The sequence below is a fragment of the Caretta caretta genome, chromosome 19 (assembly GCF_965140235.1).
Source record: "Caretta caretta isolate rCarCar2 chromosome 19, rCarCar1.hap1, whole genome shotgun sequence".
NCBI classification, from domain to species: Eukaryota; Metazoa; Chordata; order Testudines; family Cheloniidae; genus Caretta; species Caretta caretta.
Genome location: NC_134224.1, coordinates 7,147,755 through 7,174,119, shown reverse-complemented (window position 1 = coordinate 7,174,119; position 26,365 = coordinate 7,147,755). Strand labels below are relative to the sequence as shown.

Sequence of the window (26,365 nt, the reverse complement as noted above, 5' to 3'; positions counted from 1 at the left end):
TCAGGACTCAGCCCTATCAGCTCATACGTCCTGCTGCTTCTTAGTGCCACAGCATCTGATTGCATCTCTCAGCTCCTTGTGTCCCTCCTGAACCCCCAGGGTTTCCCTTCCTCGGCCATCGCCCCCTAAAAGCTGCTTGCCAGGATGCTCCCTCACTGCCAGGCTCTTTTAGACCCAGCGTGAGTGGGAAGGCACCCAAGAGACAATGTTTCGGGGATGCCCAGGCCTTCCCCATGATGGGGGGGGGGCACCCAGGAACATTCCCCGCCCAGCACTGTACCTGCCCCCACTGCAGGGGCAATGACTGCTTTGTGTATCAGCAGAGTGCACTGCATGCCAACCAGCACCCTAGCCCAGAGAACCACGGGCAGGGGCGGGTGGGGTGAAGGCAGTCACCCACCTGGATGCTGTTGCTGTCTCCGTAGTCCCAGCCACTCCTGGTCTGTTTTTGTTTTTCTGGAAGAGGAAAGATGGAAAAAAATCCCTAAGGAAAATGTAAGAGAGGAGGAGTCCCATCAAACTGTGGGCTGGCGGAACGGCTGTGCCTGGAGGCCCCGGCCTTGGGGCGCAGGAACGGAGCAGCCCAGAGCAGGGCTGGGGGACAGCAGGTGACGCTGGCCCTGCGTGTCCTGCAGATCAATACGCCCCCTTCCCCCCAGCTGCAACCACTCCACCTTCTCTGCCAGGCCCACAGTGACTGGACTCTGGTCAGACACAAAAACAGCCCACCCACAGCCCCGCCTGTCCAACCAAGAAGCAGGCGCGGGGGGGTGTGAGTGGCAGCATGGGTGGGTGCAGGCTGCTGGAACATATATACTGGGCCTGTGTGAGAGAGTGAGATTTGGGGGGTGGGGGCCGGGGGGGGGGTGTCAGATTTATGTGACCCCCTCCTGCTTTGACTCTTCCTCCCCTCAGTGTGTCGGCTGCACCAGTGCTGCGTCCTCTGACGCTTGCCTCACACCAGGGCGTGCCGTGCCTCGTTTGTATCCCCAGGGAGCACCTGGGCCTGCCCCACCCCCTGGGAGACCCTCTCCCCCTGGATGCATGCTCAGGTGAAAGCAGGAGCAGAGTACCTGGAGCGGACAAGCAGCCCCGTGGGGGACGGATCGTACCTTGGTGCTGCAGAGATTTGAGCCCTGCCTGAGCCTGGTTGTGCAGCTCTTCCAGGTGCGGCGGGCGGCTGCTGGGGAAGAAGACATTGTCGGGCTGCTCCGCTCCCGCCTTGTACTGGACATTCAGCCTCTTCTTGTTCTCAGCCTTGGCAGAGCCTGGGAAGGCAAAAGGAATCAGCCTTGCACCACCACATCCCAGCACCTGCAGCCGGGGCTCCTGGGACGGGGAGGAGACAGCAAGAGGCAGCTCCAGGCCCAGGCCCCCTGCCCCCATCAGTGCTGAGCTGCCCTCACACTCACAGCTTCCCGGTGCGGTGACTTCATCGGGGACAACTATTTGTTCCCACCCTCACTCCTGGTTGACTGACTCTGTCAGTAAGACGGAAGCAGAGTGGGGCAGCCACCCGGCCTGAAGGAATCCTGGTGCCCCGGATGGGGGGCGGGGGGGTGCAGAGGGGAGAGTGCATTACAGAACGTGGGGGGGAGCCCAAATAGAAGCAGATGTGCAAATAGGGGGGCACTGGGGGACTTCTGGGGAAGCAGCAGGCGTGAGTCCCCTGGACTCATTGGAGGCCTAGGCTCTCTCGCTCCCACCTGGTCCTGCTCACACATACCCCTGGCCACACCAATGGGATGCCGACGACTCCTGCTTCACCCCTAGGGCTCCACCCAACGCCCATCCAGCCATGCGAGCCCCTCACAGCCCGGCCGCAGGTAGGGAGGGGCCATCCCATCCTGTACAGACAGGATCTGAGGCCCAGGGTAGATTCAGTGCATTATACAGCAACTTGTGGCAGAACCGGGAACTGACCCCAGATCTCTCAAGTGCCTGCTCGGTGCATCCTTCCTAAGCATTAAGAGGATCTCCATCGCCCTTGCGGGGCACGGCCAGGGTTAACTCGCTCTCCCTGACAAAGCTAGGGGCAAAGCTAGATAGCTGAGGGCCTGGCCCTGCTGGGGAAGGTCAGTGCTCAGGGCAGGTCTACACTTAACAAGCTGCAGCTGTGCAGCTGTTGCACGTTAGTGAAGACACTACTATGCTGACGGGAGAAGCCCTCCCATCGCCCTCGTGCTGCCTACACCAGCGGTTAGGTCGGCCTAACTGCATTGCTTTGGGGGGTGGATTTTTCACACCCTTGAGCGACATAGTTCCACCGATGTACGTTTATAGCGTAGCCCTGGCCGCAGTCTCTGCTCCAGGAACCCCTCCTCCGGTCACACTCCCCTTGGCATCCCTCCCCTCTGCTGGAGTCTGTATCCCCATGGCCTGGCATTTCTGACTCTGCGATGCCAGCAGGAATCAGCAAGCCAGCTAGGCGAGTCCAGGGCTTTTGCATTTCCGGTATCCATTGCAGCAGATCCCTTCATTGGCAGCTCCTCTTACAGCCCTGTGCTGGCAGAGGTGACCTGATACCTTCTCCACCAGCCCCTGGCTTTGGCAGCGGGAGGCTGCAGGTCTGACTCTGCTCTTTTGGAAGTGGATCCTGTGCCTTTAAAATGAATGCACTGAATAAGTGAAAGCTCCCCGGGGTGTATCACATGACTGAGACCAGAAATATCTGTGCACCTTGCACACAAATCAAATGAGCCAGCAGCTCCGGGCAGCTTAAAGAGACAGGCCACATCAGCACGGGGGAGAGCCCTCCACAGAGCCCCAAAGCCTGCAACTTCATCTCTGGGAGCTGCAGCCACCTCAGGGACTAAGGAGCCAATCCTAAACCAATGGGAGCAGAGGGTGCCCAGTGCCTTGCAGGATGGGACCAGAGGGCTGTCTGGCATTATCTCGAGGGTAGAGGGTAATTGCCGGCTGATTTACTGCTGCCCTAGTGATCAAAATACCTTGAGAAACAGTCAGGCCCTTAAATACACCCCTAATAATAGTATTGATATGCTATTTATAGCGCAACTTTGAGCCAATAAATGACCAATAATCCGTTGTCCTTATTATACAACCCCTTTCATCTGAGGATCTCAAAGCACATTACAAACACTAAGTAAGCATCATAACTGCCTCTCTTCCCCACAAAGTTGCTATATATTGTAATAAACTAGCTTTTGGGGGCATGATTGTCTTCCGCTAGGAGGAATCGAAATAGCTCAACTGAGTTATAGTCCCTATGTGGACAATAACTAAAAGAGAATCTCCTTACATCCAAGTGGCAGGGGCCTGTGGATTGGAAATGAAACAGGAGGACCAACTTTCTATCCCCATAGTCTCTGTGAAGTTCTGAGCAGCTGCAGGGTTTAAGCACAGGATTCAAAGTTGTCACTAACTGGCTACAGTGGGATTTATTCCCAGATAAGTATCCCCATTTCACAGATGGGAAAACTGAGGCACAAATCACATGCCCAGAGTCATACAGTGAGTCAGTGGAAGAGCCAGGAACAGAGCCTAGGGGCTTTGAGACCCAACCCCCTGCTCCAGTTACTGGATATTACTTCCTTTGTCTTGTCTATACAGATTTTGTACCAGTATAACTGTCGGTTAGGGGTGTGATTTTCTATCAGTAGTTGTACCAGAGCAAGTCCTACTGTGGAGGCAATTTTACCAGTATAGCTATTCCCGTACAGGAAGAGACCGGTACATGGTAAAACCACCTTTATACCACTAGATCTGCATCCACCCTAGAGGGTTGGTATTGCTGTAACTATCCCACTATGGCTACAGTGACACAACTTGCGTGCATAGACAAGGCCTTATTTATCCACACCAGAAATTTGCACTCATTTCTCCAACCCACAGCCCGGCTGGAAGGAGGAAGCACTGACTTCAGAGCATTCTCCCTGGGCTTCTCACAGCCAGCCGAGATGAAGGCGGGAAAGGGCTGATGACCAGGACAATAACTGGGACCTACCAAACTCTGTGTTTGAAGATCAGTTCCCACCCCAGCCACGCACCTTCCGAACTGGCTCTCTCCTTCCCATTCCCCAAGGCCTTCCTCCCACATTCTCCTTTCTGTCCATCATCTCACACTTTCCCTCAGCTTTGCACCTCTTCTCTCCAGGCAGGTAGCACTTATACCTTCGAACCCTACTTCACCCTCGGATGCTGTCAGAGGGAGGGGAGGATTATTATCCCAAGCCACAGAGAGGTGAAGGGACTTGCCCCGATGTCATCTTCAGAGCAAAACTCCCTTTTTGGAAGAGATGCTCTGGTCAAACACAGGTTATAGGGCCCAATGCAGGGGGAACTGGGGAGAAGTTCTCTGGCCTGTGCTCCGGAGGAGGTCAGACGACATGATCTCATGGTCCCTTCTGGCCTTGGAATCAATTAATCTCTGAATGAGGTGTCCCAGCCAATCACAGGCAGAGCTGGAAATAGAACCCAGGAGTCCAGGCTGGTTCTTAGCCCAGGTCATTGCCCTACTTCACCCCACTAATTACTAGTACACTGAAGCCTTCTACATGCTGACTCGAGGCTGCCCTTGAACACCTCACCCCCCACCTGCCTTTTCTCAGCTTAGCAACAAATCGATACAGTGGAGACAGGTTTCCCAAATGCTGCCAACGCTGGGGAGGTTTCATCCTCACTTGCCTGAGAAGGACAAAGCTGGGGGTGCAGACGCTGGGCCCAACCATCTACCAGCATCCTTGTCAAGGGAAAGCGAGTTTGTACATTGGACGCGGGTTTGCCACCAGCAAAGGAGATAAGTGGCAGGGGAGGGGGTGGGAGTCTGAAGCGAAACAAGTAAATAAAGCAGAAGATTCTCCTCCCACCTCAGCATTTACACCCCTTACAGCACTTCAACCAGGCATCTCAAAGCCCCTCAAACACAGGAATTAATTGAGCCCACAATCCCCCTGTGAGGCAGGGAAGTATTTACCCAGTTTTTAAAAATGGGGAAACTGAGGCACAGAGGGAGGCTGCGACTGGTGCACGGTCACCCAGCCAGTCGAGCCAGAAGCAGAACCCAGATCTCCTAACTTCCAGTCACCTCCTTTATCTTTTAGGCCACACTTCCTACCCCATTCCAGTGAAATCATCCCCTTCCCTGTGGTAGCACACTAGATTCTCATCTCAAAACAGCCTCCATGAACACAGCACTCAGTGGACTGAGGCATCAGCAGCTGGCTCTCACTAGCTGTCCCGGGCTCCAGAGTCTAAGTAACCTGCCCTGGAGGAGTTCTGTGGGGGGTCACGCTTCCCACTGTCTACCCTGGGAGATAGGCGGGTGCTGAGTCAGCTCAACAGGCTCTCCCCCTTCAGCCTACATTTCTTGCCCATTACGGCTCATCTCATTCTAGGTGCCCTGCAGCAGTGGAGAGAAAAACAACTTTGTGCTGAAAAAAGGACGGGAGAGGATGAGTAGCTGACCGAGGCCGTGGAATCACTACAGAGGCACCGACCATCCCCCTGCACACACTTCCCAGTGTCTTCTTCACCAGTCACCCCGTCTTCAGGGCGCACACACACAGGGCCTCTAACCCAAATAGCTAGAGAACCACCCCTCCTCCACAGCATCTCTGCCACGGCTGCACACACCCGATGTATGCACTCAGATTAAAAGCCAGGCAGATGAAATACGGACTGCTGCAGCAGCTCCAGATCTGCACAATGGGGAAAGGACACAGGACAATAGAAAGGATTCCGCCCTGCTAAGCCGCACAGAAAAAGAGATTCTCTCCCAGCCAGGCAGCATCTGCAGCCAGCCAGCCAGCCGCAGGGTCGGACATGGGCAGAAACAGCAGGGCCAAAGAATCCTGGATAAGTTGGGACACAGAATACAAAGCACACGCAACCCAGTTTATGGGACCCAGGAGCCCTCTCACACACCCCGCCAGGGCCAATGCCTTCATCCAGGACCCCGGTCTACCCCCATAAGACCGTGCATACCCCAAACAAGCCCTTTTCTGCTGTGATTTCAGCACAATCGCTCCCCCAGCCTGGGCACACCCTGCGAGTCATCTTCAGGCAGGAAGCAGCTCGCTGGTTTATTCCGTTAACTTCCTAACAAGAGCAGCCACTGCTGGGGTGACCTTTCCCTGCCCGATCCAGAGAGGCAGCCAGCTAGAACGGGATCCTTCTCGCACCATGCCGGGGAGCCAGCCCAGCCCCACAACACAAGGGGGGCAGGGAGGCTTCATGCTTGGAGATCGCCTATGGCCAGGGTTACATAAGGACAAGGGTTCGTCCCACCGAGGCTGTACTCACCTTTCTTCTTAAACAGAGCCAGGAGGGAGGGCAGGTTTCTGCTGAGGAAAACCACCATCCCGGCGACTGGCGGGCTCTGGCACCAAGGGACCCTCCAGAGATGGGGCTACGCAGCCAAGAACTCCTGCCACGCCAGGGGTCCCAGCTGAGGCTGCTGCCTTTATCCAGCTGCCCCCCAGCATTCAGCATCCCTGGCGCTTTCTGCTGTTTCTCTCCTTCACACTCATCTGTGCCTCGGGATCCGGCAGGAAGATGCACAAAACCAGCTGCACAGAGACGCTGCCAGTGCAGCAGCCTCCATACAGAGAGCGGGGCTGGAGAAGTGTGAACTCAAGGACAGGGAGAGGAGCGGGGCGAAGTGGGGGGAGGGATCTCATCTCCCTGGATCTCTGCATCTCCTTGGAGGCCAGCAGGGGAGTGAATACCGGCCCCCGCTGTTCCAACTGCACAACTAATTCATTGAAAAAGAAAAGCAGCCCCTCCCCTGCACCCCCTCGTCCCCTCCAGGCCCAGTGTCTGTCCCCGAGCACAGATGCTGTATCCAGAGTGGGAAGAGTTCAGCAAACGCTTCCCACCCGCCCAGCTTCCAGGAAACTAAATCCAGAGCAGCTGCCTGGAGCGATACAGCCCAGCAGGAACAAGCCTGTATGGGCTGCAGAGCAAAGGCAAGAGGGAGCCATGGGGCTTGATCCCAGCTCCCACCTAGAGGGGCCTGGGAAAGCCAGGGGAGCCGTCAGCCTGTGCCCATGGAAATTCCAGTGAGCCCTTTCACTGGGCCCTGCTGGAAGGAGCAGACCTGTTGCTCTCTTCCAAACCCAAGTTGCCAGCTGTCAGGAGCTAGCAGATTTTCAGCTGGAACTTCCACTCTGGCGTCCAGAGTAGCAGGGGCTTTTCCTGGACTAAGGGCAAGCCTTTGGCACAGACCAGTGCGATGAGGCAGACCCAGCTCAGGAGTAACTATCCCCAGGCTTGGATGGATAGAGACAGACAGACATGGGATGGGATGGGATGGGATGGGCAGGGGGTTGGACGGTTGTTCCCAGAGCACTAGGCAGTTTAACCCTGGTTGGCACAATCATTCCCCCCCGCCCCCTCCGAGCTCTCGGATAGCACTGGGGGATGGGACAATACGGAAAAACGACCCCAAAGCAGATCTAACCGACTAGCTCAGGAGGGATGAGATTGGCCCTAGTGCTGAGTCAGCGGGCACGCCCCAGCAGAGCAGCCTCCCTTCAGATACTGAACTGACTTCTCTTTAACTGGGGAGAGGGGTGTGCAGGACACCTCGTCACCGAGCCGAGCAGGACATCCCTCCACCCCACTCCTGTATAGGGAGACATTCGCCCGGGGCCTGTCCCACCCAAGTGACCGGCGGTACTCCAGGGAGGGCATGACCCAAGAACACGCTGGCCTGGGGGCTGTCCCTGCCTGGACACATGTGGGGACAAGGAGTCTGGAAGGCTCTCGGGGAGAAGGAACTGGGGAATTATTAGCAACCCCACGGTCTGATAACCATCCCCCCGCCAAACCCCTGTGGGTCGCAGACCCTGTGGGTACTACAGAAACACCTATACAGTGGGGAGCCTGTTTAATGACTAGACTCCTGGATTCTATTCCTGGTTCTGCCACTGACTCCCTGTGATCCTGTGTGAGCCACAGCCCCACTTTTTGCCACGGTTTCCCCATCTGGAAAATGATGCTGACCTGTCTCCTCTCAGCACTAATGAAGGCTTGCAAAGTGGGAGGAAAGCGCGAAGGGTAACTAACACAGACACGCATGGAGCTTTAGAGTAGCAGCCGTGTTAGTCTGTATCCGCAAAAAGAACAGGAGGACTTGTGGCACCATAGAGATTAACACATTTATTAGAGCATAAGCTTGGAGCACTTGACAAACACTGGCTAAGGCCAGGGCTACACTAGAAATCTTTGCTGGCAGGGTTATCCTGCTAAGCCCCCCATGTGAAGACACAGTTTATACCGGCAAAAGAGTGCTTCTGCTGGTATAGCTTATACTGATTCTCTGAGCAACATAATCTGTGTCTGCAAAAGCATTTTTGGGCCAGTATAACTGCGCCTACCCATGGGCCTTGGACAGTTTAGAAATGCCATACGAAACCCAACCACCACCCAGCTGCCACGGCTAGATCAGCAAACATTTCTTGTGTAGACCTGGCCTGAGCCTCACAGCCCCCTGAGAGGCAGATCAGAATTATCCTCATTTTCCAGAGGGGGAAACTGAGGCATAGCAAGGCGCTATGACTTGCCCAGGGGGTGACACAGAGTCTGGCAGAGCCAGGAATAGAACCCAGGGGTCTTGGCAACCAAACCAGACCACAAGCCCTCCCCCCACCTCCCCAACCTGTTCCCTACAATGGTGCATGCCCCTCACTTGTCAGCATTCCCCAGCATTCCTCTCTGCCCCTCTCCAGCACTGGGGTCCCTTCCTCTCAAGCTCTGCTCCCCTCCCCTCGCATGGGCATCGCTGAGTTCATTCCCACTGGCTGGCATGGCCCTACCCCCACCCCTTCTGCTCTTCTGGGGAGCTGAACCTCTGTCTCACTGCTGAATATTCATCAGGACTATGGAGAGAGGATCCCCGGGAAGGACAGGCCAGCACCATCTGGCATGCGGGGAGGGCTGGGTCTGTTGCACAACCCAAGGAAAAGTGCAAGAGGCTGGCTGCAGCTGCAGTGTGGAGAGACAGAAGGGGAGTCTGCTAATTCTCCCTTGCAGTGTCCCTCATCCAGGGGGAAACAATGCCTGGCAGGGTGTGGGAAGGACACCAGGCAGCTGGGATCAGCGAGCACTGAGGAGGAGGGGGCCCGAGGGCCAAGCATTTGGGGGTGGGAGAGGAGCCCAGGGCAGGAAGGGAGCCGAGGGCTCTCTGTGCCCCTTCTCTTCCCCAGGGTACCCTACAGCCCCACTTTGCACAGGCTTCAGCTCCAGTCCCTCTGGAGATTCATCTTCAGCCCCAGTTCGGAGGCTCATTTTTGTAAGTCCTGGTACGTAAGATGTCTCTGCCCCCTCGGGTGACCGCTCCCTGCTTCCCCCAGCCCTTAGACACAGGGCTCAGAGGGCCTTCCCTGCAGACCTTACAGACATGCTCCTGTGGGATTCCTCGGCACTGCCAGATGGGTCAGGCACATGTCCCAGACCGGGAGTACATGGGGCTGTTTGTACACGTATCACCGATGGCTCCGTCCTGTTCAGTGTTTGGAGGAAGGACAGAGGTTGACAGCATCAGACAAGCTGGATCCCTGCCAGGAGAATGTGTCCTTGAGGTCGCTATATTAACAGCATGGCTGCTTCACTCTGCCTCGACCCAGCACTACATTCCAGCCAGAGCCTAGTCTGCGTGATGAGTCCATATGTCCAACATACAGCTCATGCTCCAGCAGGATCACACTGTAGGGAGTGAAGGATATGTCCCAAAATTGTCAGGAGCAGGGGACGGAACTGAAACTTCATCCAGAAAGCACTGGGCCAAGCTAGGAAAAGACACTTGTTACCCAGGTGGTGGGGATTCCTATTGCCTTGGGGTTAGCCCACATAGCAGGGGTATGGAGAGAGGCAGCATTAACTAGTGGTTTGAGAATGGAGCAGGGAATCAGGGTCAGGTTCCCGAGTCCTACCCCTGGCTCTGCTGCCAACCTGCAGCACGACCTTGGGCAAGTCATCTAACCACTCTGTGCCTTGGTTTCCCATGTGTAAAATGGAAGGTGATGACAGTAATCAGTGACTCCCAGGCCAGTGGGATTGACTGATGTAAAGCTCTAAGTGCCAAGTATCAGCAAATTCACATTCCCTAGGAACGTGCTGTCAATATGCTACACACCATGGTCACTGGGAACCTCATGCCAGCGGAAACCAAGCCCCTACAATGAGCTAAAGAATCTCCAACAGCTGTTCACAGTACAGGGTCTATGACACGCAGCGGAGCAGTTCGGATTACATCCACTACTAGAAGACAATGGCATGCACAAATAAGCCAGTGCATCACACTACTAGTATTACAAGGGCTCCACTCCTGTTTACTGGTTTAATTCCCTGTCCTTCCAAGTGAATCTAAATCTAAAGCACTTCAGAGGCCTAGTGGATAGAGCTGGGACCCAAGAGACCTGGGTTCTATTCTTGGCTCTGCCACTGGCCTGCTGGCTGACCCTGGGCAAGTCACTTCCCCTCCCTGTGCCTTGGTTTCCCCATCAGGAAAGTGGGGATAATGACACTGACCTCTTCTGTAAAGTGCTTTGAGATCTGCTGATGAACAGAGCTATAAGAGCTGCTGATTATTGTTATTAACTGCACGTCCCCAGAAAATGGAACTCCCTGTGAGTCGATAGTTTTAACTGAAATGTCCATGCCAACACACTTTCCAGTCGTCGTCCGTTCCCGCGCCGCCCCCCCCCACACTCTAGTAAAGCTTGGTTATTTTAAAACATGCAGAAACGCCATTCTGTCTTGGGGACAGCACCTTCTGCTGCACAGCCCTTGCCTGATGCAGGTGGCGGGCAGACAGTGCCAGGGGAGGGGAGCGGGAGCCCCTAATCCCTTGGAAAGCATGTGGAATTCTTTTGATTTCCACCCTAGCTGTAATGGGATTGGGGACGGCCAATGAGAACAGCACACTGGCATCTCCTCCAGAGCATGAGGAGCAGCAGGGTACACTCAGCTCACTGTACTGGGGGCGGCTGGGTTCTCCCTTGGCCGTGTTCAAAGTGGGGTAGGAGGGATAGATTTCCCTGCCTTTGCTGGGGCTCACCCCTGGTCTCTGGATCTTCCTAAAGCGCCCCAGCCAGGAGGCCTCTGATCTCTGGTTCATGATGATGCTTTGCACTAAATGGCAGGCAGTTTCCAAATATTTTTTTCTGCAGGAGGAGATTCCCAAAACTCTCGCCTCGCTTCCCCCTCCAGGGAGAAGACCCTCCCACACATCCCATTTCCCCACCCCTGCCAGTTCCTGAGTCCAAACATGCTTTCTGGTGTGTGCCATTTAATTACCCAGTTAGACACAGCGGCAGATGGAAAGGAGTTCCCCAAAGCAGATGCCCAGCTTTGCACAGGAATCCATGTGCAGGTGGACAACATGAACAGGCAGCTCTTCCCCCGTCACGCACCCCTTAGCTTTGCCGCTCTGCAGGGCAGGGACTGTACTTCCCTCCCATATGGACAGCGCCTTGCACATTGTGCATGCCATCAGCCAACACACAGCCAGAGCTACCCACAGCCAAGTGGCATCTTGCATAGAACAACTTCCCTCTGAGCGGAACCCATGCGGATGCTGGTACATTGCATGGCCGGGGCGGTCGTTGCATTGCACTCTCCAACAAGTTTCCCTCTCTCTGAGCTCGCCATGCCCCCCGCCCCGCTCCTGTCAAAGCCAAAAGCCAGACACCCTCGAACGTCAGCGTGTGATTGGGCCCTGCTAAATGAACACTTGCACAAAGGGCGGCGTTAGCTGCGGGTTGATGAAGCCCAGTTGTTTTCACAGCCTAAGTAGAATGCACTACAATTAAAAGGGCTGATAATGCACAAAGCGAGGAGCCACGTGCTGTGTTGAACGCTGCCCTACTCCTCTCCTTAGGCTGCTGTTGCAACACATCATGAGCCATGATGTCAGCCATGGCAAACAGCGGGCATTGCTGCCAAAGGAGATGCTGCCCCTGGTACTATCCAGCGCTGCAGGGAAGCAGAAGGGCATCCACAGCGGAAGAGTTCAGCTCTCCCTGCACCGACTGAACGGGAGAACCAAGCTCATCGGCTGGCTGCCACGCCGGGGAGCAACTGTGACAGCCCATTGTGTCAGTGGCCCAGAAAACATGTTCCACTTTAGGGTCCAACCTACTCTCCCTTGCTACGGCAGAAAAGAGTTGCATTAGTCACAAACCCATCCCAGCGTTTCCCACCTCAGCACTAAAGCCATTGGATAGTCTCTGGCTCTCCCAAATAGGCCCCCCGTCCAGCAAGGCACTTAAGCACATGCTCCCATGAGCAGTTCCCTCTGATTCAGGGGAATTCCCGGAAGTGCTGTGTTGAATCGGGTCCGTAGCTCCTAGAAGGCTATTCCTCCATGCACATACACAGACCATGAACATTGACCTTTAAGCTCAGGCAGCCCCATTCATGCACAGGGATCCACAGTGCTTTGCAAACGTTACTCGACACACGTTGTAGGAATCCCATCCCTGATCACGGGAATGCAGCCAGCTCTAGAGTGGAGCATGGCAGCTGCAGGTGCAGCAACAGGAGTGAACAGCAGCAGCTTAGGGCATGAAGTGAAGGAGAGGTCTGCATCCACTTGAAATTGCACAGGCAGGATACAATTATCCCAATTGTAACGTGACCAGGACACCGGCGCCAACGCCCCTTCCCACATACGCAGAGCCACGAGATCTCTAATAACCGCAAAAGGTCAGGCCCTTGGGTTTACATGCTCAAAGCATGGGTTTCTGGTTCTCTCTCGGTACCTTACGTGGCTGCTAGAGTCTAATATGGCCACGGCTGCCCTTTCTACAACACCCAGTACTCCATTCCCAGAAAAACAAGGGTTGTAGGTATGGCCCTACCAGTGCACTGTATTTACGTACAGCACAGCTAGAAATACGGCAGGGTAGAATCCCAGCTCCGTAATACTCATACGGGCTCACCTAGGAAATGGACCAGCGAGACGCAGAAACTCAGCTGAAAGGGGAGACAGATAGACAGAAGTCTGAGCCTTTAGTGGAAGCTGCTGAGTTTCACGGCTGAGGAATTTAATCCAGCTGCAGCCTGTGCTGGTAGCAACATGTCCAGATGTAACTGGCATCTCACTCTCCATACGTCCTTGGTGAATTGCCCTGGATTTGCTCATCCCAGCCAGTACACACCGGCTGGATACACTAAGTAAGTAAGCTCCAGTTCAGAGAACCATGTGTCTGGTTCACATGAGCTCCCAGACTGGAGGCGAAGGAGCAGAAAGAGAAATCCTTCTGGATGAGGAAACCTTGGCCTCCCCATGCTGGAAGGTATCTCGGGCACAGTCTCCTTGGAGTGGATCCAGAGGCCATTAGCTCAAGCAAACGACGACTGACGAGAGAGCTTGGCTTGAGAAGGACTTTGGGATCTGGCCCCACCCCAAAGTAGAGAGATAGAAGCGCTCCTCTGGGGAGAACCACCGTGGGGAGGGTGCAAAGAGAGCACCAATAAACAAAGCCCGTTGCCAATTGTGCCCACATATCTATTCAGGGGACACCATCACAGGGCCTAATAACATCAGCCACACTATCAGAGGCTCGTTCACCTGCACATCCACCAATGTGATATATGCCATCATGTGCCAGCAATGCCCCTCTGCCATGTACATTGGTCAAACTGGACAGTCTCTACGTAAAAGAATAAATGGACACAAATCAGATGTCAAGAATTATAACATTCATAAACCAGTCGGAGAACACTTCAATCTCTCTGGTCACGCAATCACAGACATGAAGGTCGCTATCTTAAAACAAAAAAACTTCAAATCCAGACTCCAGCGAGAAACTGCTGAATTGGAATTCATTTGCAAATTGGATACTATTAATTTAGGCTTAAATAGAGACTGGGAGTGGCTAAGTCATTATGCAAGGTAGCCTGTTTCCCCCCCTACCCCCCCCCCCCAGATGTTCTGGTTTAACTTGGATTTAAACTTGGAGAGTGGTCAGTTTAGATGAGCTATTACCAGCAGGAGAGTGAGTTTGTGTGTGTATGGGGGTGGGGGGGATGTGAGAAAACCTGGATCTATGCAGGAAATATCCCGACTTGATTATGTAAAGAGTTGTCACTTTGGATGGGCTATCACCAGCAGGAGAGTGAATTTGTGTGGGGGGGTGGAGGGTGAGAAAACCTGGATTTGTGCTGGAAATGGCCCACCTGTTGATCACTTTAGATAAGCTATTACCAGCAGGACAGTGGGGTGGGAGGAGGTATTGTTTCATATTCTCTGTGTGTATATAAAGTCTGCTGCAGTTTCCACGGTATACATCTGATGAAGTGAGCTGTAGCTCACAAAAGCTCATGCTCAAATAAATTGGTTAGTCTCTAAGGTGCCACAAGTACTCCTTTTCTTTTTGCGAATACAGACTAACACGGCTGCTACTCTGAAACCAATAAGCAGGTTTTAAAAGCCAACTTTGCAACAACTCTGATAGACCCAGCCACAAACCCCAATATTCCCTCCTAGCCTGGGACTTTGGCTCTCGCTTCTGAACCAATGGAAGTGCAGGCCCAAACGTAAAGATTCAAGAGATTCCAACATCTTGGATCTCAGCTGGCCATACAGGCCCCAAACATTGCCATTCACCCATCTACAGGTCACAGAGCCCATCGTGCTCATGCACCCACCCGAGCTGCACCTTTACTTCTCTAAGGCCTCTACTGTCTAGTGTGGGAGGCAGCCATTTTGTGTTCAGTTCAGTGCAGATTGTCACAAAGGTGCCCACACACACTGGGCTCTCGCCTGGAGGCTTTGCTTTTGTTCTTTCTTGTTTGTGGTTATGCTTCATCTGAAACAAAAGATATTCAGGCTGAACGTCTGTGTTTGGTCTTTGTGTTTGGAAAACACAATGCTCAGGTTAATACATTCTCAACCTGACCTTTGTGTTAACTAAGGCTTTGCCCAGGAGTACAGCATCAGAAAAACTGGGGAAATCTTAAGTATTGCTTTTAAAAAGAGGTTATTTAATAAAATAACTCAAACTATTAAAAGGAGGGAAATTTTGCCTAAATCCCCTCGACAGCTGGGAAGAGATCACACAGAAAAGATTGGTTTGGACCACTGACGGGAGAAGGAGAGGAGACTTCCATTCCTCTAGCTCTTCTCAGACAGAAGGCACTTTACAGACCGTACCAACAATCACCAACAGGAATAATTCCACCCACCCCTGAGATGCAGCTGCTTCTGGGGTGGAGCAGGGCACCTGGTCCACAGCTCACAGTTACACAACAATACAGTTGATTACAACAATACAGTTGTATTGTACAACAATACATAGAATGCACAACGACAGCAGCAGGACACTACCATGTGCCACACACAGGCATCCAAATGCCTGCCAGGAGCCCTGCACTGACTCTAAGCAATTCCTGAAAGCAAATTTAACTGAAAAATATAGAGCAAATTCTGCTTCCCAGCCATTTCTCTTTTGTGGCACAGGCTCAGCAGACGGAGGCAAAGGTCTAGACTACAATGCAGGGATAAGAAAGCGCAGAGCAGAGGCTGCAGGTTGGTTTGGGAGGCATCCAGCTGGTCCCACTGACGGGGGTGCCCAACACTCGTCAGTGCCTCCCTGGTTGTCACAATGAGACAGAGCCGGATCTGCAACCGAGGTGCTACTCGGTGCAAATCAATCTGGAGTCACTGCTGCGGACACAGAGCTTGCAAAAGCGGACAGCCACCAGCACCGTGGGGCCTGACCCAAACACAGCAACCTCAGCCTCGGCCTCGGCTCTAATCACTCCGACTGGGGCACAGGCAGCTCCAGTCTAGCTCTCTGCATGCCAGTACCACACAGGACAGAGCAGCTACCCACCAGGCCTGGAGTAAAGCAAAAGGGTGCCATGGACTCTAGCCACTGCAGCCCCAGACCAACAGCAGCGGGGTATGGGGGGCTGCACCCCACACAGCAGGATGAAGAGACCTCTCCGCTGATCACCCCTGGGGACGGAGCATCACAGTGAGTTACAGCCCCAGCCTTTCACTTCCAGGAGCCTAAACTCACGAGAGAGAGAGAGTTGGGGCTTGGCAGGCTCTGCTGTAGAGAGACCCAGAGCCAGGACAGACAGGGCGCTGCAGGTCAGAACTGAAGCGCCCTGGCAGGGCACTGGGGGGAGCAGGACTGGAACTGGAGAAGATGCTGATCAGAACTGAGGGCCACTGGCAGAGCTGCGGCTGCAGGAGGGATCCAAGACTGAAGTAAGTGCAGGTTAGGATTGAGGAGCCTCTGCAAAGCTGTGGGATGCCAGGTCGGGAACAGCAAAGGGTGCTGAGTCAGGAACAGGCACTGCTCAGGGAGGTGGGGAGGGGCTCCACCCAGTCCCACAGCTGCACGGTGGAAGCCGGCAGTTGCCTGACCGGAGTTTGCATGTCTTGGGACAGTGCTACTAGCTCAGGAATAAGTAAACACAAGGGCTCGCTCGGTGTTTCTCTAGAGCGAGAGAAACCATGTTTCATGCCAGACCTAGGCCTGAACTCTCTGTGCTCTGCAGCTTTCAGTGGACTCAGCTTTTGGAGGAGCCTCCAAACATCCATCTCAATCATCTCCACCGCAATGCCTCAACTTGCCTGCTCCCTCTGCAAACGATCCTGCAGCAGGAGGCAGGGAAACACCCAGTTCAGTCAGCCCCCTTCCACCACCACTGACTCGCGGGAGAAAAACGAAAAGCAGGGGTTGTTGGGGAGGCTAGTCAAAGGGGGTGGAGATGGGGAGCAGCAAGGACCAGAGAGATTAAAGTAGAGGAAAAGCCGGTTTATCTTTCTCTGCAATGCTCAGTCCTGGGAGCCTCGGGGCTCGCCACACACAACCAGGTCTCTCCCTTCAATCTCAGCACCATCACTCACCCCCAGTCCAGGACAAGAGATGCTGCATGCAACCTGCAGGGCCTCCAGATAGGCTGTTGCTGACACACAATCCCTCATGGGCTTGTTTCTGCAGCATGCATCAGAATACTGACCAAGGGCATGCAGATGTGCTCACATGTACAACCAGCCAGGGTGTATGCATTTGTCTGTCTGTCTGTCTTCCTCCTGCAGCCTTCTTGCTGTAACTGAATTGGTGATCCCCTTTGGATCCTGCTGGAAATCTGAATAAAGCTAAAGAAATGGAAATTCTCTTGAGAAATGTGCTGTCCAACTGGCCTAGGGGCTACGCTGCAGGTGTTTGCTACAAGAGGAAAGGAATAGCTACAATAAAGAGCGTCTTAGAGCCGGGCTTTCAGCAAAACTCGGCTCTATGCAATTTCATCTATTTCCAGCTCACGTACTGACTTGCCATGTGGTCTCGGAGAAGTCACCCTCTGTACCTCAGTTTCCCCTTCTGTAAAATGGGGAGATCATCATCTCCCTCCAGGCATACTGTAGCACCTAAGTTACAACAGAGGCAAGGTGAGCATGTCCCCATTTAGGGGACTTGTGCTACCACCTGCTCCAGTTCTCAAAGCCGTTTCCTGGCAAAGGGCAAAGCTGGTGCTCCCATCACAACCCAGCTCTCTCTCTCTCTCTCTCTCAAAATGGTGACCATCACCATCTGGTCCCAAGCCATGTGCATTTACATAAGGCAGCTGGAAAGCTGATTAGCTACCGTTTGCAAGTGCTTCTCTGAAAATCCCCGTAGACGTGTATCTTATATTATAAGGGGGATCCCAAAGCCCTCAGCCTATATAGAACACCAAAATTTAGCCACTTCTTAGGTAGAGGAAGCAGCCAACTGGAGGGCTAGTGGAAAGCTTGCTGCACAGCAGTGGTGGAGGGGGCAGATTTTGGCCATGGATAAACACCATGGGATCTGACCTGAGTTGTTAAACGTCTCAGAGCCCAGCTCACAGCAAACGGTCTGGGACTCCACCTATTTCAAGACAGGAGAAGGGCGGAGACACCCCTGCTGAGACTTGAAACCGTGCCACTGGGGCATCCGACCCCCAGTGTTTGTCCAAGACCCTGTTTCAAAGCAGCTCAAACCATTTTCTGTGAAATCCTCTCCTTCCTTCTGCACTGGGCGCAGCAGCAAGGGCAGGTCCCATTACCAGAAGTGGACCAAAGGCCAGAGGCTCCAAGGAGACTGAGGGGGGCTCTGTGAGCTTCATCCTCATGGCTCCTCGCATGGCATTTGCTGGCTAGGAAGGGCCCACACTGCACAGGAATTAAGATCCCAGCATTTTGCCTCTCATTAGAGCCAGTTAAATAACCAGTTAGGTGGCTTGGGCAGAGTTAGCTACCCTAACAAGCTCCTTCCACACTGGGAAGGACGCTGATTCTTTCAGGCAACACACATGCTGAGTCTGCTCACCTCTCACCTATACACATCTCCTCTAGGGGTGATCCATTCACCCACGATTCATACTCTGGGATAGCACAGGCCAGCCGCCCCCAAGGGCGCCTCCATTTCCTCATCCATCACACCTTCGCTTCTCTACCTGCCCCTGCTCACAGCCACACCCAAACACACCCTCTCCTTTACAGCACACACCGTTCACTCTAAGGCCACTTTCAGGAGGACATCACTTACTTGAAAAGATTTTCATGTCCTTATCTCACAAGCTGGTCTAATGGCTGGAGCACAGGACAGGCCTGGGAGCCAGGACTCCTGGGTTCTATTTCCTGCCTTCTGACCCTTGGATAAATCATTTAGGCCTAAATGTTCAAAAACACCTGCAAATTTTGAGTGTCCACCGGAGACATCTAGGACCTAATATGCAGAGGCGCTGACCACTCTCAGATCCCATTGGCTGCAATGGGCAGTGAAGGAGACTATTTTACAATGACCTGTGGCTAGGGTGGATAAAAATCAATGATTTTTTTTTTATTTAAATTGGATTTTTTGGATAGGTTTTTCCTCAAAAAGAATTTTATCTAAAGATAGTTTTAATTAAGATACGTTACAGGCGAGTCTCATCTTACGCACATTTAACATACGCAAATTCAGCAAAAAAAAAAAGAGAAAAAAAACAATTTAAATTCTGTACTTGTAGTGCAGGTGATTCCGCCCGCCATTACACTGAAAGTAATTTTGACTATTCGTGATTTTCGCTTTACGCGCTGATTGCGGAATGTAACCCCAGCGTCAGATGAGACTCGCCTGTATAGCTCAAAAGAGATCTCATCATGGAATAGGGATTATAAATTCTAATTCTATAGTATGAGACAATACATTCATGTCATGTTTAAGAAAAGTTTTGTACATGACTTCCAATAGCTCATGGATTAGGGACTCAGTTTTATGGGGTTCCAGGGGCTTCTGTATAGATTATTTAGGTGAATCTTTCTATCTACCGAATGGGACTTGGTGCTCAGTCTAGAAGATACCATCAGAGATGCTTAGTTTTGCAGTTCTCAAACTGTGGATTTGTGTCTCCAGAGGTAACATGCTTGTTAACAGAAAAAATGTTTTTAAATAAATAAATATATAGAGAGATGAGAAATAACAGATCTCAACCCTATTGTCCCTCTGCAAATTTGGGTACACAGAGTCAATCCCTTACCTCTTTCTAAAAGTGCAAAGTTTCAAAAAGTTCAATGAATGGAAGATTGTTAGGGGCAGAATAGACCTGAACAAGGAAAAGAAGTCTGGAGATAAATGTGAGACAGGAGGGACAGGCAGTAGAAACAAAATGAAACTGCTTGAGCAGCATATTCCAGAAGTCTTGAGGTCTTTCTGAGTGTAGCCTTCATTGATTTGAGATCTATCATACCATTCTCTCACTAGAAGGGAAAACCTATAATGGCAGCAGGCGTAAAAGAGACCCAGTTTGGGAATAAGAACCATTCAAGAAATATATGTTTACTGATGATGTTTTAAAGAAAGTCACACCAGTGAGCTGGTGGAAGTCACTTAAGCACTTGGATTCAGACTGTTGAAGTGATAATCTCACTTTTACCAGCAGTAGCTTCTTCTGCCTGTGTAGAAAGAATATTTTCTTCCTTTGGACTAATTCATTCCAAATTGAGAAATCGTTTGGGACCTGAAAAAGCAGGAAAGCTTGTTTTTCCTTTTCCAGATTATGAACAAACAGGAAAATGAAGGTGAAGACGACTGAGTTACCTGCAGAAGCCAATATTTTAAATTTCTCATATTGGCCTGGCTGACACAGTTAAATGGAATTTTTTTTTAAACCAAAAATTAAATCAACTATTTTAGTTAAAAACAATTTTAACAAAAACATACCTGATATAAACAACTTGAATGTTTAACTAAATTCAAAAATTCATATGCTTGTTTTGTTAAAATATTAGATGTTTGCTGTTGAAGAAAAAAATCCAGAATACATAATGTTGTTGTTTTAGTTAAATAAAACAACCTTAATGTCTGACTGGTGATGTTCTCCTCCTAATACAGCATGGCAAGAAAATCCTCCAATTAATGATTAACCTGTTGAATTGGAGATAGTTCATCTCCAGTGACTTCATAAATATCTGCTTCAATTATCTTTGTTAAATGAAATAACCAAACAATCATTCATTTTCTGATATAGCTGTCAAACTAATCTGAAAAGTTTTCAAAACAAATCACTTTAAAAATTTATAGTGTGTACCTTCTAAAAATGAAATCTACGTCTGTCTCTGAGTTGTGAAGAATAGGTATTAAGGTGATAACAACCAACAAGAATGCACTTTTATGTAGAAATCCAGGATTAAATTGAGTCTCCCTGACTAGTGATTTAAATCAAATCCACCCTGCCTGTGGCCCAGTCCTATCACGCTTAGCCAGTTCCTACTTAGGCTTCAACAAGAGTAAAAACCAAGTCAGGAGCCCAGGTTCCTAGGTTAAGAGCACAAGGCTTAGCCCAATATCAGAATTAAGGTCGGGGGGACAAACACATTTCCCCCCCTTTTAAACATTCTCTTCTATTTGCTAAAGGAACTTGTCTGGAATCCACGCCCTTGTTGTTCTGAGAGTCTTGTATCCGGATTTGCATCCCCCTGGCACACAGCAGCAACAGGCTCTTTCAAGGCCAGAGGAAAAGTGCAACAATATGTCTGATGGCATAGCAGCAGTACCCCTTGCAGTTACAGAGACTACTGGCAGCCCCTTTCCAAAACCATTATTTTTCAAGGGTTGCAACCTGTGTTAAACGCCTCGCTGGGCTGAGAGGTTCAGAGCCCCACACCTCAGCCCAGGAAATCTTCTCACAAGGAATAAATAATCCAGGTTCCCATTTCTAACCCCAATTAGGATTCAACATGCAGAGGGAAATATAACGTTATTGCAACACATACACCTGCTCTGGATATGGCCGTAAGTGGAAAAACAACCTGGGTATTTTGTTTTCTCCAACCAGTTCCCCCTGCACACATGGAAAGCTACAGCCTTGGCACACTAGATTGTAACCAGGCAAGAACCACAAAAGAATAAGCCTTGATGCAATCCACTATAGGAATTACTATATTGGAAAAGACTGGTGGTCCATCCAGTCTAGCAACCTGCCTCCAGCAATTGCTTGTACCAGCTGCTTTAAAAGAACGGAACACGCTTTTTTGTGCAATACTGGCTCATCAAATTCCTTCCTGACCCCAGTTAGTGAGCAACATGTGCCCTGAAGCCTGAGGATTGGTGGCCCCTTGGAATTTCATCCAATTGCAGATGTCATTCTTATCACAATATTTAGCAATTCTCTGCTAGCCCCCCTGGAAGGCTCTAAAACCTTTACTAATATTTAGGGATAAATCCTCACAACGTAGCTAAGAAGTATGTAGTCACATTATCATCCCCAATTTACTGAACAAGATGGAGACAAGAACAGAGATGCTAAGTGACTTGCTCAAAGTCACACAAATGTCAGAACTCTGGTTTCCTGAAGTCCAGTTGCATGCTCTGGCCACTAGACAATGCTGCCCTCCCTGTGAGTATTTCTACATTATACAGCAAACTTCCACAAGTTAATTACATGCCATGACCATAGCAGCAATAAGCAGTAATGGCTTCTACCAGCTCTACGGTCTCCACATTAGGCCTGGCATCGGCGCACATTAAAAGCAGGAAACGTTGAGGCACAGAAGTGTAACTGCAGGGCCTGATCCTACAATCCTCACTGAGGCAAAGTGGGAGTCAGGATCAGGCCCCAAGGGAAGACGAAGCACCCGCAGTAACTCAACGACTCAGCCTTTCAGATTTAGGGGCACACGTTCGACATCGCTCCAGCACTGGGTTTAGAAAAAGCTGTAATATCTTGTGTCTCGGCTCCCCTTAATATAGCTGTTCCATTCCATCAGTGACCTCAGCCTCATTCCTCCTCTCAACGATCCCCACCCCTGTGCCTCTGCCTGCCCTCCTGAGAAAAGCCACCTAACAGGTTTTAAGGTAAATACAGATTTCCTCTGGAGCTGGAGCGGAGCAGGAGGAGCCCAGGCCCTGGAGAGCAGAGCGGTGCAGACAATAAGGAGACTGAAGGGGTGGCAATCAGCAATTTTGCGAATACAGACTAGCCCGGCCGCTATTCTGAAACCAATCAGCAAGCAGACCACTTCAGACTGTGATCTTGTCAAAGAGCTGTACAGGGTCAGCTCTGGTCAGAGCACAAATGGGGCTGAGAGGGCCAAGGAAAACCCAGGGTGTTGCACAAAGGGCTGCCAGTGAGTGAGCATGCTGAGTCAGGATTGAACTAAGGCACCAGCATGGTGCCAGAGGACGGGGTGTTCCTGGAGGTGCTGACGAGGTCATGACCCCTGGAGACAGGAGAGATTCCATAATACTTTCTTCTACAGGTTTAGATACATGTGGCCCACACACCAAGGCTAATGCCCACTGCCTACCTATATACCGGGTTCATTTTCAAATGGATGCATTGTTCTTCTTCACTTCCTGTCCTAAACTTCTGAAGTGTTGCAGAGCGCTGCTGTGCTCCACCCACAGCTGGCTGCATTTCAGCCCCAGGTGAAACAAGTCATATATTGCATGTGGAGGAATTAAAGCTGCTCTGTAAATATCAAATACTAACGTGAAAGGTCAGCGACTGGATTTCCTGATCCTGATTCACACAGGGAGGGAGGCAGATTACTGACATGAGCACGTGACCTTGCACACCCTTCCACGTGCAGGTACTTTACCACGCAGCCAACAGCAACCACACGTGCTCCCTGTGCACTGAGCCAACACGCAATCAGGACTCCATCACTCACATCCTTGCACACCCTGCTGCCCATCACACATGTGCCCGTGCCCACATGCTTATCACATATGTCCTGCCACACAGAAAGGCACATCAACCCCCCCCCCCCCATGTTCTCACACTGGATCGGATACTGCAGAGTTGGGGGGGGGGGTGGCGGATTCTTATTTGAGGCGGTGGCTCCTGCTCTCTCTTACCCAAGAGGAACAAGACCTATGATGCCAGCTTTACAGCCCTCCTCTGCAGCTTCATCCAGGCTCTAACCTTCTCCCAGTGGACAGCGAGAGCCTTCACCATTGCAGCAGCTTGCTGCTGTCCCTGCCAGCAAAAGAGAGAGAGGACAGAGACGGTGGGGAAGTGCAAGAACAGGCCTGTCTCTACTAGGGTTGCCAATTTTGGTTGGACATATTCCTGGAGGTTTCATCACATGACATAAGCTTTAATTAATCTTTAATTCCTGGAGACTGCAAGACAATCCTGGAGGGTTGGCAACCAGTTTCTCCTTATGGAACCAGCTGGTGGTAGGACAGGAAGTGGGAGCAAAGCAGAGGGAGGAAGTGAGGGAGGCTAGCAACGGGGAGCTGCTAGGCACAGCACACAGGGGCTGCTTCCACAACAGGCTTCCCACAGGAGAAGCTTTGTGAAGCTGTTAAATGGGGAGTCCCCTCCCACCCCTCTCGGGAAAGGAGGAGGGGGTGCCCCCTCGGCAGGACCCAGCCTGTCAGAGCTAAATCCTGGAGATGGCTCTCCTGCGAGAGGAGCCCCATTCATCATCACCACCTCTGCAGATCTATCCCAAGAGCATGAGTTAGCATGGGGGAAGAGAAGTGTTTTTTTAGCCAGTGTCAGCCACGGTCCTGGCCAGCCAGCACAGCAGGCCAGGTGTCTCCCCACCACGAGCCCCAGGATTCTGGTGCCCAGAGGGAGCGCCTGTACTTACTGTGACAAACATGTTCCCCGGCTGCTGAGGGTTGAGCCCCCTCTTATCAAGTTGCGGTTTATACACAGACCCAGCCCAGATTCTTTGATTGTCTCTCACTGGCTTAGTGCACCTGGCGGTGTTAACACAGCCGGCTAGGCTAGAAAGAATCACCGCATCTGTGCTGGCTTCCTCAATAAACCATTCAGAGGTGGGTACAGCAAGGGCCCGTAAGCATCTGGCCTTCTAGACCCAGACCATAGGATGGTTCCCTCACAAACATCTGACCCAGGAAGCACCATGCCCTCCCTTCTCCAAGGCTGGGAAAGAATCTGGCCATAAGCATGGCACGGCTCCTCCTTAGTGTGGGCTACCAAAAGGCAACACTGAACAGCCCCATGGATAACGGAGAAGCTGCAGGTGTGGGTTACTGGGGTCATGGTAGCAGGGAACCACCTCATTTCTCCAAACCCTGCAGCCCAGGGGATTTTTGAAAGCAGTGTATCCCCCAGGGAACATGGACCCAGCCACTGGACGGAGCCATTTCAAAGGAAATTACTTCTGTGCTGGTGAAAGGGGTTGGACCGGCAGCCCTACAGACTGGACTCCTCCAGCTACACAGTGGCTGCAGCTGCATTAGCTACCCAGGAGGCAAGGGAGGCAGAGGATGGTTCTGTCTTTGTGACCCATTCAGTCCTGGCCTTTCTATACAGACTGCAGTGCCCAACGTGATGTTGGTTCCCTATGGGAAGTAAACTGAGCCCACAGAGCTGTGACGGTCAATCTGTTCACTTGCTTTTACAAAGCAGAGTTACTAGCTACCTGCTTCACATGCTCAGCTGTCTCCACCCTGCAGGGTTCAGGACACTTCCCCAAATGTGTGGGGAAGCGTCACAGACCTGGCAAACAAAACAATTAACCATCAAGCTGGATCGCTGAGGGGAACACTCCCCAGCACTGTCTGACCAAAGCTGCTACTCCCAGATAGGGTGACAAGACAGCAAGTGTGAAAAATCGGGATGGGATGGGGGTTAATAGGCACCTATATAAAACAAAGCCTCAAATATTGGGACTGTCCCTATAAAATCGGGACATCTGGCCACCCTACTCCCAGATGACAATAGATGATCCAGTTCTTTCAGACTTCTTTAAGCACTGGGGACCGCAACAAGCATTGCGGGGCTGTCACCGGCAGCCCTCAGCATTGGGCCATTCCTCCCGAGTCTGTGTGCTGCGTGCAGGGGGGGGGGAGGCTCAGCTGCGGACGGTGCCAAGAAGGAAGCAGTGTGAACGCGGAACCCGGTGCTCGTGGCGACCCAGCGGCAGCTGGCTTCACTGGCCATCTTGTTTCCGTTGGGTGCAGTTTGGCCAGAAGCCACGTTCCGCTGCCATGACTCAGCGAGCGCCTGGTGTGCCCCTCCCAATAAGGAGATCAAGAACTCCCGTCTCCATGGAGTTCAAGGACTGCGAAGGCCCTTTCAGAGGGAGCAGGGGGATAAGGTGCTGCAAACCCTGTGGGGCAAGGAGTGGGATTCCTCCCAGTGCAGGGTGGGCAGAGTTTGATCCAACTTGGGTGCGGGTGGGGGGTTGTTTCCATGGAGGCATAAGAGTTTGTAACTTTTTGGGTATGGCCAGCCCGGGGCAGGGCTGGGTTCTGAGAACACAGCGTCCAAGGACAAACAGAGTGCCAGGTGGGGGAGCGAAGGATCAGGTTACAGGTGACCGGCAGGGCAGGTACAGCCCCAGGAATCAACCCAAAGCGATGCCCTGCCTCCATCTCCTGGGAGGGAGAGGGAACATCCTGGGCTCCTCATTCAGCCTCACCTTGAGTGACCCCATCTCCGGCCCACCTTTTCCTGCGTTGCAGGAGTTCCCCTGCGGTTGCCCCTGCCCGTGGGGATCAGAAGGAAATAGATGCCCTGCTAGGGCAGCGTTCAAGCACCCTCTGCTGCTTCTGCCCCTGGCCTGAGCACTGGGCCTGAGCTGCCTCTGCCGGGAGCACTGGCCACAGCAAAGTGAAACTGACTAGGTTCTCCCAAAAGCTTCCTTCTGGCCCTGGCTTGGCATCACAAGTGCTGTGTCCAGGGGCAGGCAGAAGGGGAGGAGGGAGGAAGGGTAAGGAGCAGAGAGAGAGAGAAATCAGGAGAGGAAAGGTGAAGAGAGAAGAAAACCCATGGAAAGGAGGAGGGACGCACCGAAGTGCAAGAGGGGAGCGGGAGCTGCATTGCTTGGTGCAGCAGCTGCATGGATTGGGGACTGAATTTGGACCCTCTGTCCACAGACTCACAGGGGCTGTGAGCATGGGGGAGTGAGAACCACTCAGCATTTGCCAGCGCCCCCCTCTGCCCAGCG

General features: G+C 52.1%; 1 protein-coding gene across 3 annotated transcripts in view; it reads right to left on the bottom strand.

Annotated features, from left to right (window-relative positions):
* The window catches only part of NHSL3 (NHS like 3), a 56,813-nt gene that overhangs the window by 10,819 nt on the left and 19,629 nt on the right, over nt 1-26,365 (bottom strand). For 2 of the 3 annotated variants that reach the window (XM_048825513.2, XM_048825514.2), the window contains exons 2-3: nt 1,113-1,268; nt 401-456 (exon numbers count right to left, since the gene is read on the bottom strand). In XM_048825513.2, coding sequence (XP_048681470.2) covers nt 401-456; nt 1,113-1,268 — 212 coding nt within the window. Of the gene's footprint in view, nt 1-400; nt 457-1,112; nt 1,269-6,264; nt 6,704-26,365 lie in introns of those variants that run through there. The other variant, XM_048825515.2, reaches the window with a different exon arrangement.